General features: G+C 46.7%; 1 protein-coding gene across 2 annotated transcripts in view; it reads left to right on the top strand.

Annotated features, from left to right (window-relative positions):
- Positions 1-15857, top strand: part of dag1 (dystroglycan 1) — a 56239-nt gene that overhangs the window by 17797 nt on the left and 22585 nt on the right. The window contains exons 1-2 of one of the 2 annotated variants that reach the window (XM_004558975.6): positions 8111-8217; positions 10619-11304. In XM_004558975.6, the coding sequence (XP_004559032.1) occupies positions 10897-11304 (408 nt within the window). In that variant the 5' untranslated portion in view covers positions 8111-8217; positions 10619-10896. Of the gene's footprint in view, positions 1-8110; positions 8218-10618; positions 11305-15857 lie in introns of those variants that run through there. The other variant, XM_004558974.4, reaches the window with a different exon arrangement.

Genomic DNA, 15857 nt, shown 5'->3' with positions numbered 1-15857 from the left:
ACGTGTACCTGCTCACAGCTGACCCAGATTAGGCCCGTTTTATGTTTGTGGAGGAGGAAGGAGACGTGTTTGCAGTGCGGAGCTAAATGGAGCCTGTCAGAGGCGTGAAGCACCCGAGGGCTCGTCAGTTTGGGAGTCCACCGTGTACCTGACCCGTTTTAACTAACCCAGAAAGAAAGTAGAGCCTCGTACATCAAAGTATGTTTACAGGTAAATATGTTAATACCTCCTTTAGCTGGTCACCAGGTTTGACTAGCTGACAGCCACTGAACTTTCAAAATAAGAGCAAGAAGATCTTATTAATAATATTAATAATGATCACAAATTAATTTCTTTGACTTTCTCAAAGTAAACTTCAGTGCAATCACACGTTTTTTTAATCATTTTGTTTGTTGCCTCGTTTCTCTGCAGATCCTGACCCTCAGCCGGAGGTTTCTTCCTGTTAAAAGGGAGTTTTTCCTTCCCACTGTCACCAAAGTGCTTGCTCATAGGGGGTCATATGATGGGTTTTTCTCTGTATGTATTATCGTAGCGTCTACCTTACAATATAAAGTGGTGGTGTTGTGATTTGAATTGAAAATAGATGTTAGATGACGTCAGCTGTTTAACGTCTGATCCATAGAAACCAAAGAAAACGAGGTTGTTGTTGCTGACCTGCAGAGCTGTCGTCCCTCTGCAGTAAAAGCCTCGCCTCCGGGAGGCGTAGTGCGTCCAGTGAGTGCTTTTGTTTAGTCTGCGTGCAGAAGGAAAGTTTGTTTGTTATTACTTTAATGGTGCAATCTGTATGATTCCTCTGAAAAACAGATCGTTTGGCAAATTAGAGCAAATTAAGACCTGCTGCGTCGTGTGCTGTTTGCCTCTGTTTTCTTGTAGAAGAGCAGCCTGAGACGTTTACAGTAAGCCCTGGATGAATGACTCCCTCTAAAGGTTGCACTAAATTCATAATTCACAGCTCTTCTTAAATCAGTTTTCCTCAGACTTTTGGACGCATTAATCCGACGACTGTACGACAAATAACAGCTCTTTCTGGGAGTGCGAGTCGCACCGTTTCATCTGTGAGCGCGCGTTCCAGAACCTTCTCCTGTAACGTGATTCATCTCAGAGAAATAAAGTGACGCGATTATTCATCCGACTAAAATAGCTGAGTGGATTGTTTTTCTGAATGACGAGTGAAGGTCAGACAGCTGGTCCACGGTAGTGCAGCGGTATTTAAAGTCGGCTGTTCCTGGAGTTTGTTTAACAGTGAAGAAGAAGAAGGAGAGCTTCCACACGGCTTCCTTTAACCTCTGACTCACTTTAAAGCTAAAAATAGTCGCCGTTGGCTTGTTTACTCGTGCCAGAGCTGTTGAAGGGAAAGAAAGCCCAGCGCGTTTGGAGGGAGCTGGATGGCACCTGGGAGGGAAAGTTCATGGATTGAAGCACGCCCTCGGATTAAAGAGTGCAGATTAGCCAGGGTGTGTGTGTGTGTGTGGCATATATAAAGTCTTGTGTTACCCAGCTGTCATTTTCAGTCAAGCTAGCAACAGTAGCCAGCTGTCTCACACACACAGAGCTGTCGGTGTATCTCAGCTCTTTGCTGGTGGTCTCAGCATGACCAGGAACACACACACACACACACACACACACACACACACACACACACACACACACGAGCTCCTGAACATTCAGGTTTTATTTCCTGTTTTAGCTTTAATGATGTTAAAATGATCCTCATCCTCTGGCTCGTTGGGGCTTGTCATTAAATCTCTCTGATGTTCTCCGAGGATTTCTGGTCCGTCTGACCTGCATCAGATTTTGTTTCCCCCTCGTGGATCAGTCGAGCTTCCTTCTCCACAGCTGTTATCACATGTTGCACTGCAGTCCTGAGTCTTTTCACAGTTAGGTTTCGCAGTCGGTGCCGCTCCAGATCCAGATTAGTTGGTACGTGTAAAAGCAGGGAGGCGAGCAGAAGCCCACAAACTGGAATGACCCCGCAGCTCTGATCCAGCAGCAGTGAATCTCCATCCATCAGGCAGGAGGGCGAGATCTGCAGGAGTGATCCCGACTCTTCGATTTATTTGTCTGTAAAAGTCGTACGAACACGTAAAACATTGAAATGCAGCTGCTGATTGTGGTTCACTCTGTCACTTCACATCTGAAACTGAAATTTGTGCCACTGCTGAACTTTGAGCCGTGAACACGTCTGATCAGATGTTCGATGGTCTTCACGCTGGACCGTGTTGCCAAAGCGACCCAGCTGAGCTCTGTCCAAGTAGCTCCCTCACCTGAACCACATGCAGTGTTTCCTGCAGCGTGACGCGGACGGTTTCCCGAAAAATACGCAAGTTTATGTGTGAAAATGGCTCAAATCCACCTTTAGGCTGTTCATAAGTTAATTATTAGAAACTTTGTTGGTGTCAAATGTGAACATCCAGCAGGAGCAGGCATGACAGGAAATCAGGACAGCAGGATGGATCTGCTTCAGAATCGCAGCAGAAACAGGCCGAATGATAACAAGAGAGGAAACACAACTCCAGAGGTGTAATGGGAGTGAAATGTAATTACTCTTCGTCCTACACATTCTTTAACAATGATTATATTTCCTACTCTGCCCGTCTTTCTCACTGATTGTTAATTCTTTCATATTCCATTTTGCAGCCATTGCAATGTTATAATTAGTTTACGGAGATGTGCAAAGCATTGCCGCATCTTCCCTTTATGAGCCGTTGGCCTCATCACACACACGCTCTCTCTCTCTCCGTCCAAAGCCTATGAGCTTTGTAAGCGGGCGAGCGAAAGCGCTGATGCTCCGGCGTTGCAAAAACACGACTCTAATCAAAGTGGACGTGTGTTTGGCTGCGTTCGCAAAAGAATTCCCAGGATTCTTCCCGCTGGGTTCCTTCTCAGTTATTTATTTATTTCCAGCTTCGCCTCAAATTAAATCCTCATTTTGACAAAGTTGAAGCATGCTGAGACCTCGGAGGGATGGGCGGGGGGGCGGTGTCGGCCCTCTGCATCATATGGACCCGATTCTCAGAGCCCGGGAAGCCGGCGTGGTCCTTTCATCCGGGCGAAGGTCACGCTGAGGTTTCATTTCTGTTCTGATGAGACCAGAAGGCGGATGTTTTGACGATAGGCGGTGGATGCTCTTGTTTTCCACGACAGGATCATCCACCGCCTATCGTCAATGTAGGAGGATCTTGTTGTTGGAGATAATAAATGGCGCTCCGCGCGCTGCAGGTTGCCCGCCCACGTAACCCCAGAGGTTCCCTGGGTGTGTTTGTGGAGACCTGGGAGGTCCGGAAAAGCGGCCCCTCCCTTGGCTGTGCTGTTTTTTTGTACGACGTCCTTCGTGACATGAACGTTGGCACGAATCTGTTGAAGCTGTAAATTCTGCTTCAGCCGCAGTTTCCACTACACCCACGAACGACACATCGATTTCATGTTACCGGCTCCAGTTTCTTTTACATATGCATGCACATCTGTGCAGACATCTGCGCCCAGTGCGCTGGCTTCAGGTTGGATGGCGTTCGCGTCTGGCCCCGCCCGTCGCCTGCTGTTTTCTTGTCCTTCTGTCCTGTTGTTCCCGCTCGCTCTCAGAACTCTTGTTTTATGAGGCAGGTTCACATCTGCTTCCAACTGTCTGTCACACGTGGACATTCAGCGACTCACATATCAAAGCCGGTGTGGCCGAGGAGCGGCCGGAAATTGCCGTGGGGAGTTGTTATTCCTGTCGGTTGGATTTGTGCTTGTTCTTCTCATTTCTCAGAATTCAGTGTTTTTAAAAATCCGTTTGTTTGTTTGTTGAAACGGCGCTCTGACTCCCACAGCTCCGCTCTGATCTCCTCTGTGTCATGACACAAACTTATTTATTTATTGTGGAATTAATACGTTTAATTCATTCGCAGCTCTCAGTGGAGCAGTTGGGGGATCTTTGGTAAAGCTGCTTTATCATGTATAATCATTTCTTAAGTACTTTTTAACCTCTAACATCTGTTTTCTTAAACTCTGTACACACAACTCATTTAACAACAACAACAAAAAATGAAATCATCATAAAAGATTTTTAAAGGAAACCAACTCTGTGGGATTAGAGCTGCAGACACTCGAATGTTTCTCATTTCTTTGTCTTCAGGCACATTAAACTGAATTTTGGGGTTTTTTACTGAACACTGAAGTCTGTACTCAGCGTTTTTTCTTTTACTCTAAGTGGGACTTCCATGTTTCAACAAAAGACCCAAAACTACAGTGGCCCTGAGAGGTCAAATGGACTGAAACTTAAGAAAACACCAGCAGTAAGAAAAACACTGCAAAAGCACACAAAACACAACGGAAACAGGAAAAAAGAAAACAGAAATAGGAAAAAAATGATTTCCAAAAGCACAACCAAAATATGGTAATATTTAATAAATATGCAGGAACTGAATTGCGCTGGGAGTCACTTAAAATAAGTGGAGGATCTATCTAAAAAAAAAAAAAAAAAAACCAAACATGAGAGGTCAGTGTGTTAGCCTGACTGTTAGCCTAAAAATCTGTCATCAGTATTACATGAACCATGACATTAAAACACACTTACCAAGCATACTTTGGTTCCTGCAACTGCTCCGTCCGGTTATTGCCTCCCTAGAAACACTTACCTTGTGCTTTTGGAAATCAGTTTTTCCTGTTTCTGTTGTGTTTTGTGGTGTTTTTCTTATTTCTGGTGTTTTCTTAAGTTGCAGTCCATTTGGCCTCTCAGGACCACCATACAAAGCTCTCAGCTGAGACGGTAAACTCATCAGGAAAGTGTTGTTAAACTTGGAAAGTTCGGCTCTTTTTCTCATAGACTTTTATGCAATCACAGCTTTTTGCAACCAGCAGTGTCGCCCCCTGCTGGCCATTTGGAATAATGCAGGTCTATTCTAGCTTGCAGCATTGACCTTTGACATTCGGGTCATTCCATAGAAATCTGAACAATTTCCCCATCAGCTGATTGTTTCATACAGTAACTTCAATTTTTTTTAATGTAGCCATGCAAAGCTTCACCTTCATAGTTTTTTTTGTGTTATTTCTTTGCTTTAGCATTAAAGTATGAGGGATTTTAAAAACTTGAGTTTAGGACCTGAATGGATCGATCAAGTCCAAAATATCATGCAAAAAATTATGACTACGGTACGTGAGCGTTTTGATAGTTAAGCACAGCTGTACCAGGATCTTCTCCTACAGAGCACCATTCATCTGTTCGTAAGTTGTTCACCACATGCTAATGAAGGTTTACCCACAATGCACTTTTGTGAAGTTTTCTCCAGTGAATTATGAGAAATGGATCAAAGATCCGGGGAACCCGGTGGGTTTCTTCTCCTGGGTGGAGCATATTCAAACATCGACCGACCCCGTGATGCAGACGCTCACCACCGAGCACACGAGCAAAACTGTGCCGAGCAAACTCTGGTCTTTAGATCAAAGTGTTTGAAACTACTTCAAAAGTCACGAGGCTGTAAAAATGCTGGATAAATTAATACGTGTGAACTTTGACATACCGTGAATTAAATAAAGATGCTAATGTTATTGATACTCAGGTGATTCTGAGGGTTCAGGTGGCCTCTTGCTTTTCATGATTTGGACGTAGCTACGAGTCTCTGGTTCTGCAGCTGTGTTTTGTACACCCGTCATCCACCCCGACCACCTGCTGATGGAGTTATGAATGCAGTTTTTCAGGCTTGCTGTGGAAGTTTGTTTTCTCACACTTTCTGTTGGTTTTGTGGGTTTGTTGGGAGAGTTTTCAGGCCGAGCTGGTCAGCGTTGGCACTGCACACAGACGCACTCCTCGCCGCCTTATGTTCTCGCAGATGGCCCATCGGCTCGCCTTTAGCAGCAGCTAATGGTGAAGCGGCCCGGAGGGTGGATTTGCATTTCTATTATTCTATAGCTGGAGCTTCTTCCTCTTGTTCCAGTTGGAGCCAAGCTAATTACAAATGTAATTACGAGTGGGAACGAGGATTAATTTGAATGCTTTTTACAGCAGATTTTAGAGGAAGTGCAGATTGTTGAGTCACCGAGGTCCCCGTTTGGCTCTCGATGCTTCTGCTTTTGAAACTCATCCATAAGTCACCAATAATGAGGCCTAAATTATCACAAAGACACACGCGTCCCCCTCTCTTTCTCCCCCACGCTGTAACAGAACAATGTGGACTCCTTACATCCTCACACCGGAAGAATAAGCTGCCTCTGTTTACACGCTGCAGATCAGGCTGGATGAAAGAAGCGCTTAAATAGCTGAAATGTGCCTAATCTCCGTGCTAAATATCCAAATCTCATTGTAAAGGTAAACCACGCCGTAATCCCGAGTTTCGCTGGGCGCAAACATAACCTGTAGTCTCGTCCCGAGGGAGCTCTATCCGCCGCTCGGTTTGTTGTATCAGTGGGATGCAGAGGCGGGGGGAGGGAGGTGGGGGGCGTTGAATGGTGGGAATATTTGCGTCCCGCAATGGCGTCAGTGTCACCTGTCAGTCTGGGAGCTTCCTTAGGAAGGTGACCATTTTTAGAGGCTCTCCCTCTCGTTCTGTTTATCACGCTGCTCTCGTCCTGTCTGTGCTAATAATAGAGGCATCAGCTGTGACTTTGGGGGATTGAAAGGTGACGGGAAGGAGGGAGGGAGGCAAATGGACATAGAATGAGGAAGAGACGGGAAGAATTTAAAGTGCCACTGAAGTGCTAATGTTTCACCGCAGCTAAGACGCCCGGCTCTCCGATTAGCTGCCACAGAGGGATGCCTTTCCTCTAATTGGCCCCTGTGTGGCGTTTCTGTGTGCTCATTGGTTGCTCCGAGGATTTCCAACGAAGGAATGTCCTCTCAGGTTCAGACAGGCGCTGCTCCACGTTAAGACTTCATGTTTGGAGGCGATTCAAAGTACGAGCCACAGTCGGTTTTATTAATGAGGACAGTATGAAGACAACCGGTGCAGGTTCACATCTTTTTACAGCAGATTGATACAAATTAGTGGCTCTTGTTTTCAGTTCTTCCTTTCATTTTTATTTGAATACTGCCTAACCCTCCCACCCAGCCATAACCTTAACATGCAATGACACTGCGATCATTCTGGCGCCGACACTGGTGGGAAAACAAACTCAAACACAATAGATGTCGTAAAATGTGCAAAACGGAAGCTTCGGGATTCCAATAAAGAAGACAGCCCTGTTGAGAAGCTGTTTGAGACCTCCGGCTGTTACCATGGGCACGCCAAAGCCGGGCCATGACCCGGAGACGCAAACGGCATCAAGCAATCCACATAACATCCTCACCAGGTTCCCTCCACACCTCAAAGAACAGCTTCAAGTAAATCTGAAAGACTAAAATAGCACATCTGTGTGTGTAGCCGTGGTTACAGGAGCCACTGACTTTATTTTGAAAGCACTTTCCAAGATCCACGTTCCAAAGTGCTTCATCTGAATTTCAAAATAAAACAAGCTTTGATCAAAGTTACAGGAAGTGAAGATCCAGTGAAATCAGGACTGCTTTCTCGAAAAGTTTGATGTGAAAGAAGCGCCGGACTCGACCGACCTGGTTTCCAAAGGCAGATTGTCTGAGAACCTGCAGGCTCTGTTTGGAGCTAATAGGTCAGCTGTAGTAAGAGCAAGGCTTTAAATCTGAGTCGAGTTGTACAAATGGTGCTGGGTACTGAAAGTACTACCCCACCTCCTCTTAGAGATGAAAGCTTCTCCCTGATCTGGACCTTAAACGTTCAGTAATCAGTGACGAGGAGTTTTAAGGCAGCTCGTTTCAGTGACGTCCCTGTTTATCAGACAGAGCAGCACAGGAGCCATGTCTTCGTAAAGAGGTGATGACGTCAGATATTTTGTGGTTAGACTCAAGCCGTCTCTGCCCATGGAGTCCCTCCCCGCTCTTCGCGTGAGGAAGAAGAGCGGGGAGGGACACCCACCTTTTTATTAACGTCGGGCTCTCCAAGTTTAGACTTTACTGGCAGCATTTCACATTTTGTTCTCAAACCGATGATGAATCATCTGCCAGACCTCTCAAACGTCCCACTCCCGCTCTGCTTTTAGTTCTGCATCCCACCCCTCACCAGTCCTCACCCTCTTACTCTGTTACCCCCGCCCCCACGACTGTCACTGCCGCTCAGAAGAGCAGCAGCAAGTGTCCGGTTAGCCGTTTATTTATAATAGCGGGAGATGGAGCCAGGTCTGGATGCTTATTCTGGCCCCTGAGCAGCGGCGGGCCGGATGTCGGGCTATGTTTCGGTAAATGAGTGTTTGTTTTATTGCAGTTAGTTTAAAAACGACCAAAGAAGCAGAAAACTTGTGCTTTGATATTCTGATCATCGTCTCCGGACCTCCAGGTCGGTGCGTTGGGTAAACATTACACCGAAAACCTCATCGACTGCAGGAAAAACCCAAAATGTTTCTGGATAAATGTCTGGGCTTTGGGCTTGTAGTGTCGGTTCCACGTTTGCTTTTTAAAAGTGGATTTACTTTGACATCCCTCTTAGAGATGCGCCCGCATTCCTCAGCAGCCGGCTGTCATTACGCTTGCATTAGTTTGGCTGGTTTTGCACAGTGTTGCCTCATTTCTTTACGTCCTGCAGCTGCTGTGGTTTTACAAGGAAATAAATTCACCTTCAGGATTCTTTGTTCTGTTTTCAGGAAAATCAGCAGCTTACATAAAGACAGAAAGGCTTTCGTGTTGAACTCTGATTTATGAAAGCACGCAGCAAGCGCTGGAGCGACACCATCTCCGGTTCAGTCGGTCCGACCCCGATGAACCCTGGTTCAAGTTACATGGTTATTTGGAGTAAATAAAACAATTTGCCCAACATATAGATGATGTGGAGGGGAGGCTTCTCTTTGATGGTTTTGACCAATCAGGAAGCACCAGGTTCTCAGTCTGAATCCAGATTTAAACCCGAGATGCTGAAACCAAGAGCTGCCGTTTCCTTCCCTTCTTGGCTGTCTTTGCCCACCTTCCTGCCCACCTGTGCTACAACGCCGGGAGGTGGGTGGAGCATGTTTGGGGGGCGGTGTTGTAGGTGTTGAGGTAATGGCAGCTTTCTGTCCCGCTCAGAGTCAAAGACTTCTCTCTGTGCCCTTCGTGTCTACGTGCCTCTCTTTCTGTGCGCTGACAGCTTCTCTTCATCCAGCTCGCCGGCGCTTTCACAGCGACGCTCCCCCGCCATCGTCAGCCCCATTGTCATGCGATGAATAGAAAGGCTGTGTTTTTGATAGGTGAGTGAGCGCCAGGAGGGAAAAGAAGAAGAAGAAAAATGGCCTTGAAGGTTTTGGAGATGTGAGAAAAGGCGTGGCGTAGCTTAATGCTCTGGAGGGAGGACAGGAAGTGTTTGAGATGAAGAAAGGCGTGTGAGGACAAAATGTAAAACAAAAAACATCCTGAAACAGACAAAAGCAGCGAAGGCAATCAGACGAAGAGAAACCGATGACAGATTGAACAGCACAGAAAAGCAATAAGGAGGAAGAGGAAGCGGGAGGGATGTTGCCTCTGGCGCTGCAGTTGAAGGGACCCTATGTGAAAGCGAGGGGGGGGGTTATCCACGGTGGCCATCTTGGACTACTTTCAAGAAGCCTCAGTAAAACTTTAACGCACCAGAAGTAATTCCAAGGAGCTTCAGTGGAAATGAAAACATTTAAAAGTAGAAAAAGCAACTCGACTTTGACAAAGGAAATGTCGAAATTCCAGTGATTTTTCCTTCCCTCGCTCCGGATGTTGACTCGTTGTAGAAAAGCTTGAGCAGCGGGGGGAACGACACCGTGGCGCTCCTGATTAAAAACAAAGTTTTGTCCAAAGGTGATGCACGCCGAGGGCGAGGCGGCGACAACAAAGGGTCCTTTGAGCTGGTTGAAAAGCTACCTGGGAGGCCGGGTGTTGTTGTTGCCGGGGAAGTCCTGCGGTGATTTCACTCTCTCCAGCGGGCATCTGCTACGGGGCAAAGTGGAGTCACGGCGGGGGTCCCTCTTTCTCATTCTCGCCCTCTTTCTGTCTAATGAAAGCACTCGGGGGAAATCATTTGTGTTGTCACAAACACACACACACACACACGCTCAGGAGGGGATCCTCTCCGCCATGAAAGAGCTGTATGAATAACAACCTCTGAGTTCACCCTCCACGCTCACAATGGACACACACACACACCTACACACACACTCAGTCTGACCCTGCACACAATAGAGAAGGCATGCATTCATTAGGAATTCCAAGAAGGCTTTGACTGGTTTGGCATTGTTGGCTAATCCAAGGTCCCACCGTATATCACCTTCACCTCCCCCTCTTGGTTTATCCATCTCAGCCTCCTCTCCCTCCTTTCTGCGCTTTCATACTCCTGACTTGACTCGTTGGATAACTCAGCAATGAGTGATTCAAGTGTGTGTGTGTCTGTAACAACTAATCAGATTACTCCCCAGCATTGATAATATTATTCCTCCTTACACCCTCCGTGCAGTCCATGATGGATTTCTATCAGCAATGAGATTTGGGTCGCACAAATCGGTTTAAGGTGCCGAACTTGTCGTGAGATTGACTTTTGATGGAGTGTGAGCTTTGAGTTCGGCCTGTTCGGGTTGCGCTGAGTGTTTTTCGCCCCTTGTGTTCAAACTGCTCGTCTAACTGTGCCTTTCTTGTGTTTCCTCACAGATCTCGAAGGTGCTCGGCACAATGGGACTCGTAACCCTCTGAGGGGCGAGCACAAAAGACGGAGAGGAGCAGGAATAAAGCCGAGTGAAGAAGAGGAGGAGGAACAGAAGAAAGAGAAGATTCTTCCTTGGTGCTGGAGAGGGAGGGAGATTTGTAAAGAGGGATTTGCTCTGTCTGTCGGGGGTGCATGCTCCCCCTGAGCCCCCCACCCTCCCACTCGGACATCCTCCTTTTTATTTTATTATCTGCATCAGTGACGGTTCGACAAAAGGTGAAGAATGCGCGATAAACAAAGTTTGGGCCGGCTCGGGCTGAGCAACGGCCTCGACGTGAGACTACCCAGGACTAGAGTCGTGCTGCTGGGCGTGCTGCTCACCGTGGCCGTGGCTGCGGAGCTGGACATCGACATGCTTGGCGGCATGGTGTTGATAGAAGCGGGCGGAGAAAGCGAGAGGTTTGACGGAGGCAGAGGCGAGCTCGAGGCCTCCATGCACTCCTCGCTCTTGCAGGACTTCCAGGAAGTGACAGAGGGCGTCGTGGCGGCGGACGTTGGCGAAACGGCAGCAAATCAGCAAAACGCAGCTACGCCCACAGCCTTCCCCGACTCTTCAGCGGTGGTGGGTCGGATTTTCCGGATGAAGGTGCCAAACAAGATGGAGGATGTCTACCTGGGTGATATCGTCAAGGTGAGTCACACAATCGCACCACGTTTGATCAAACACGCCAAGACGTCTCACTTTAAATACATTCTGGTCTTACTTATGAGCTTATTAAAATCCTATGTTCAGGTAGAGCTGGGCGATATGAGATTTTTTCATATCACGATATGTTTTTTTCATTTCAGGCGATAACGATATCTATCACGATATCAGCCAAATAACTATATTTGTAAGATTTAAATGTGCCGTTGCTCACAAGTAAAATGTGAAATAATCAGCAGCTTGTTTTGATTTAAATATTTATTTCCCATAATAAGTTCAACAGGGTAGATGTACTTAAGGAACACGAGACTTTTTCAGATAAATAAAGGCAAATATTGCAAACTACACAAAAGGCAGCCGCTAAAGCGTTTAAGTTTCAAAATAGAACAAACGAAACAGACTAAACTGTCAATTCCACTTAGAAACAAAATATTAATTCTAAAAATAAATCTTAGTTTGTTTTACAGAAGAACAGACAAAACTGACTAACTTTTGTCAATATCAAATAAACTGAGAACTAAAAGGAAATTCTCGATCTCTCCTTGTTGTATAGCTGAGCTTTTCAAACAGTTTTAACAGTTACTTTAGTCTGACAAAAGCCGAATGACGAATCAGCGCTTCCAGTCAGAGACTGAGCTGCACCGCTTTATTGTATTTCCAGACTTGCTTTCGGCACAATTTACAGTGAACGCTACTCTGTTTGACTTGAAATAGCAGAAATACCTTCACACTACGGAACTTCTGTGGCTCTTCCGTTCGACAATCTCTCCGGCGTTGGAACCATCATCTGTTTTCTCTTCGGTAACCTTCGGTCACGCTCGGTTGATTTTTCTCTAGTCGGCGCACTCTTTTCCTCCATTACCCGGGCGGCACGGCGGCTGGCTGCTTCCCAAACAAATACACATGTGTGGCTTGGCACTTGTGCTGTATGTAACAAGTCACGTAACAAGTCGCGTAACGTGACGCTGCGGCTGTGATTGGTTCGGCAGGTTTAAAGTAGAAGCTCAGAATAGAATAGAATAGCTTCATTGTCATTGCACATGTATCATGAAATCATGGATGCTTCATGCCAACTGACAGCGGGAATAAATAACAAGCAGGAGAAGTATGTCCAAACTAGAGGAATACATGCAAAACAAGCAAAACGGCACTCACAGGAGAACATCACTCACACACCACAGAGCAAGTATCAGAGGCCAAAAAGCTTTGGGGAGTTTAAAAAATCCAAAGACTCAGAGGGACTCTGATTTAAAGGGGGGTAGCTGCTGAAGGGTTTCTGGTTATAGGCTGCAAATTTGAATGACTTCTGTGAGTGAAGTATGAGATGAATAAGACCATGTCCAGGTTTTAGTGGAGTACGAGGCTGTTTCAGTCCAGCTCTTATTTCGCCGGCATGCTGTCGTTTTTAAGTGACCGCGTCGTGGAAATAAACACATTTACGTTGTGATTTAACAGAGTTTCCAAGTTTTGGAGATTTTTTTTGAAAGGTGCAGCCTTAACCTCGTCTGTCAATACTAAATGTAGTTCGGCAGTAAATCAGACTCCACTGGAAAACCTCACAAGAAGCAATACTGTGATGTGGACACAGTGGAGTGGATCAGCTTCAGTCATTTAAAGGAAATGAAATTCAATTTCATTTATACGGCGCCAAATCACAACAACAGTCGCCTCAAGGTGCTTTATACTGTAAGGTCGACCCTACAATAATACATACAGAGAAAAACCCAACAATCATATGAGCCCCTGAGCAGCACTTTGGTGACAGCGGGAAGGAAAAACTCCCTTTTAACAGGAAGAAACCTCCAGCAGAACCAGGCTCAGGGAGGGGCGGGGCCATCTGCTGTGATTGGTTGGGGTGAGAGAAGGAAGACAGGCTAAAGACATGCTGTGGACGAGAGACAGAGGTTAATAACAGATATGATTCAGTGCAGAGAGGTCTGTTAACACATAGTGATAAATAAAAAGCAGGTGTGCGGGTCATTCGTGCTGATTGTTGAGTGAGATTCTTCAGCATCATCCCTCGTGGGTTTGGCATCTCTCAGGCTGTTTTCACATGTGGACTCTGGATGGTGTCAGGAGGATCTGATCCTCACATAGTGTGATGTTGCTGCTTCTCACGTGTAAAAGACAACAGCCCAAATGGAGGGGAGAGAACAGGTGAAAACCACTCTGCTGATGGCTGGACTGCTCTTCAGCGAGCTGGACAGTTGAACACAGTTTCAAATCCCTTCTGTGAGTGGGAGTGGGGGAATGTCAAAGCTGCAGTGTGACGGCATGAGCACCTGTTGCAGGACGTCTTGGCCTTCTTGCGGCTGACGTTTCCTCTTTATGGCTCTGTCTGGATGTTTGGGCTCATTTTGCAGGGGGAGTTGAGACCCATCACACGCCCTTCTGATGATGCCGGTCCATGGCTAAGACTCTTAATAAAGTGCCCCAAACCTTCAGCATGTGCAGACACAAAAAACGGACCGCCTCTGGGTGGGTGCTGGTTACAAATGCTTCGTGCTGAGCAAATAGGCCAACTGCAGATGAACTCTAAAGAACAATCACTAAAAAATATGTCCGGGAAATGAAGCACGCGTGCGCCGTTGCTCAGAACCTGTCCCGAGGCGCCACATTTCTGAGGCCATTCACAGCAAAATGCCCTTTTTTTAATTGCACCGCATTTTCCACAATAGCCAATTTTCTATAATATATGGCCTCATACCTGAGTGCAGCGTTGCCCTCCTCTCTCTTTTCTTTCTGTTTCCTCTTCTTGTCCCAGTTATTCATTCTGTTCCCTTAATTCCATTTATCTTCCTTACCTCCTGCCTCCTTCTTCATCTCCTTCTCTCCTCCACCCTCTCTCACGCTTGACGTCATCGCCCTCAGCTTCCCATCCCTCCATCCCTCCTCGTCATCCACTCATCTCTCTGGGGTAAATCTTTATATTTCCTTCATGCCGTCCATTCTTCTCTTCGTCACCTTCCTGCTGTTCCTCCGCCCCTCGCCATCTTTCTTCTTCTCCCTAATTATCACTTTTAAACTTCCCTCCTCTCCCTATCACCTTCCAGCCTTTCATATCCTGTTGCTTACCCCCTCCCCTCCCCCTGCCTTCGTATCTCCATTGCTTTTAAGTCCGATCTCTGCCCTGCACATCCTTCCCCCGTCAGCCTCTCCTTTCTTCCACCCCTGTCAAGTCACATCAGATCATATCAATCAAGCTCCCCCAGCAACGAGCGGCACGCTAATTTACTTTAAACCGCCTCAGTAAAACTCGGCACATTTGCACACAATCCGACTTTGGAAAGATGTTTTCCTGCACATGCGGCACAAAAATGTCAGAGGTGAATTTTGGGAGCGATGTGAATGATTCGCAGAAGTTCCAAGCAGTTTATTTCATACTCGGTGGGAGCTTCTGTTTAGTGTTTCATTAGCGTTAATGTTCTTTTACAGCTTACGGATGAGCGATCTAGGCCGTTTGCTGAACTCGATGTGGCTCTCTGAAGAAACCGGGCGCCGCGTGCGTTCTGTCTGGAAGTTTAAGGGAATATGACGCAGATTTCATGTGACAGCTGAAATAAACCCGCTGGGTCAGTCCCCTGGTTTATGTGGTTGGCTTTTTCCTTCTAATCTAACGTGAGTTTGGGAGTCGGTGCTTTCCGTTTCAGCCTCACCTTTTCTTCCTCTTCGTCTTCTTCTGACATGCCTTCTTTTTTTTAATCATTCTACTCATCTTCCTCTCACACTTCCCATCACAATTTCCAGCTCTTCTGTCTCCTCGCTCCCACCCCTTCTCCCTCCATTTGTCCCGCAGGCGAAAGCTGTTCTTCCAAACCTGATTATATCTGTCACACTGGAAGCTTTGGGCCTCTATTAGAGCCAATAGGAGCAGACAGCGTGGGCAAATAAGCCAAAAAATGGAAGAAGTATAAGCAAGGAAGAACGGAGAGATGGGAGGAGAGGAAGAAAAGACATCCTGACCTTATAAGCTGCAGCTTCTGTAAAATTCTGCAAATAAAAGGTCACAGATTAGATGTGGAGCACGAGATACGCCGGCCTGCCGAAGCGCCCTCGTGAAGGAGTCGGCACCTTCGTCCTGCGCCGCTCTCAGACTTTTAGCCGAGCCAAGAAATCCCCACGACTCTAACAAAGTTTGTTTACCTCCTCCTCCATTTCTAATTTCAGCCCTGCACATCCCTTCCCCGCTGCTGCTCTGTCCTCAATTACAAATTTCAACACTTTCTCCCCGCCACCCCCTCCTCCTCAGATGTTAGCCCCCCCCTCAGGTATTTCGAAGGTCGGCGCTGAAGGTTGTGGAGCGAAAGGCCAAATCAATTTTTGTGCTTGCCGTTGCACTCATACTAATGGCCTTTTCTTATGAAAATCTGCCAGAGTTTGAGAGGTCTCCAGCTCCGTGACAGCCTCGCCTGCTCATTCACCTTTAGCTGAGCAGTCGGTGCCCCATCAGTGAATGCATCGCCATTTAGCCTTTCATACCGCGTAGGGATGAGGGTTCTCAGCCGGGTGGGCAGGACATCAGCCTCAGAGGAGGTTTT

The sequence above is a fragment of the Maylandia zebra genome, linkage group LG5 (assembly GCF_041146795.1).
Source record: "Maylandia zebra isolate NMK-2024a linkage group LG5, Mzebra_GT3a, whole genome shotgun sequence".
Taxonomy (NCBI): domain Eukaryota; kingdom Metazoa; phylum Chordata; class Actinopteri; order Cichliformes; family Cichlidae; genus Maylandia; species Maylandia zebra.
This window is presented reverse-complemented; position numbering and strand designations above follow the sequence as displayed.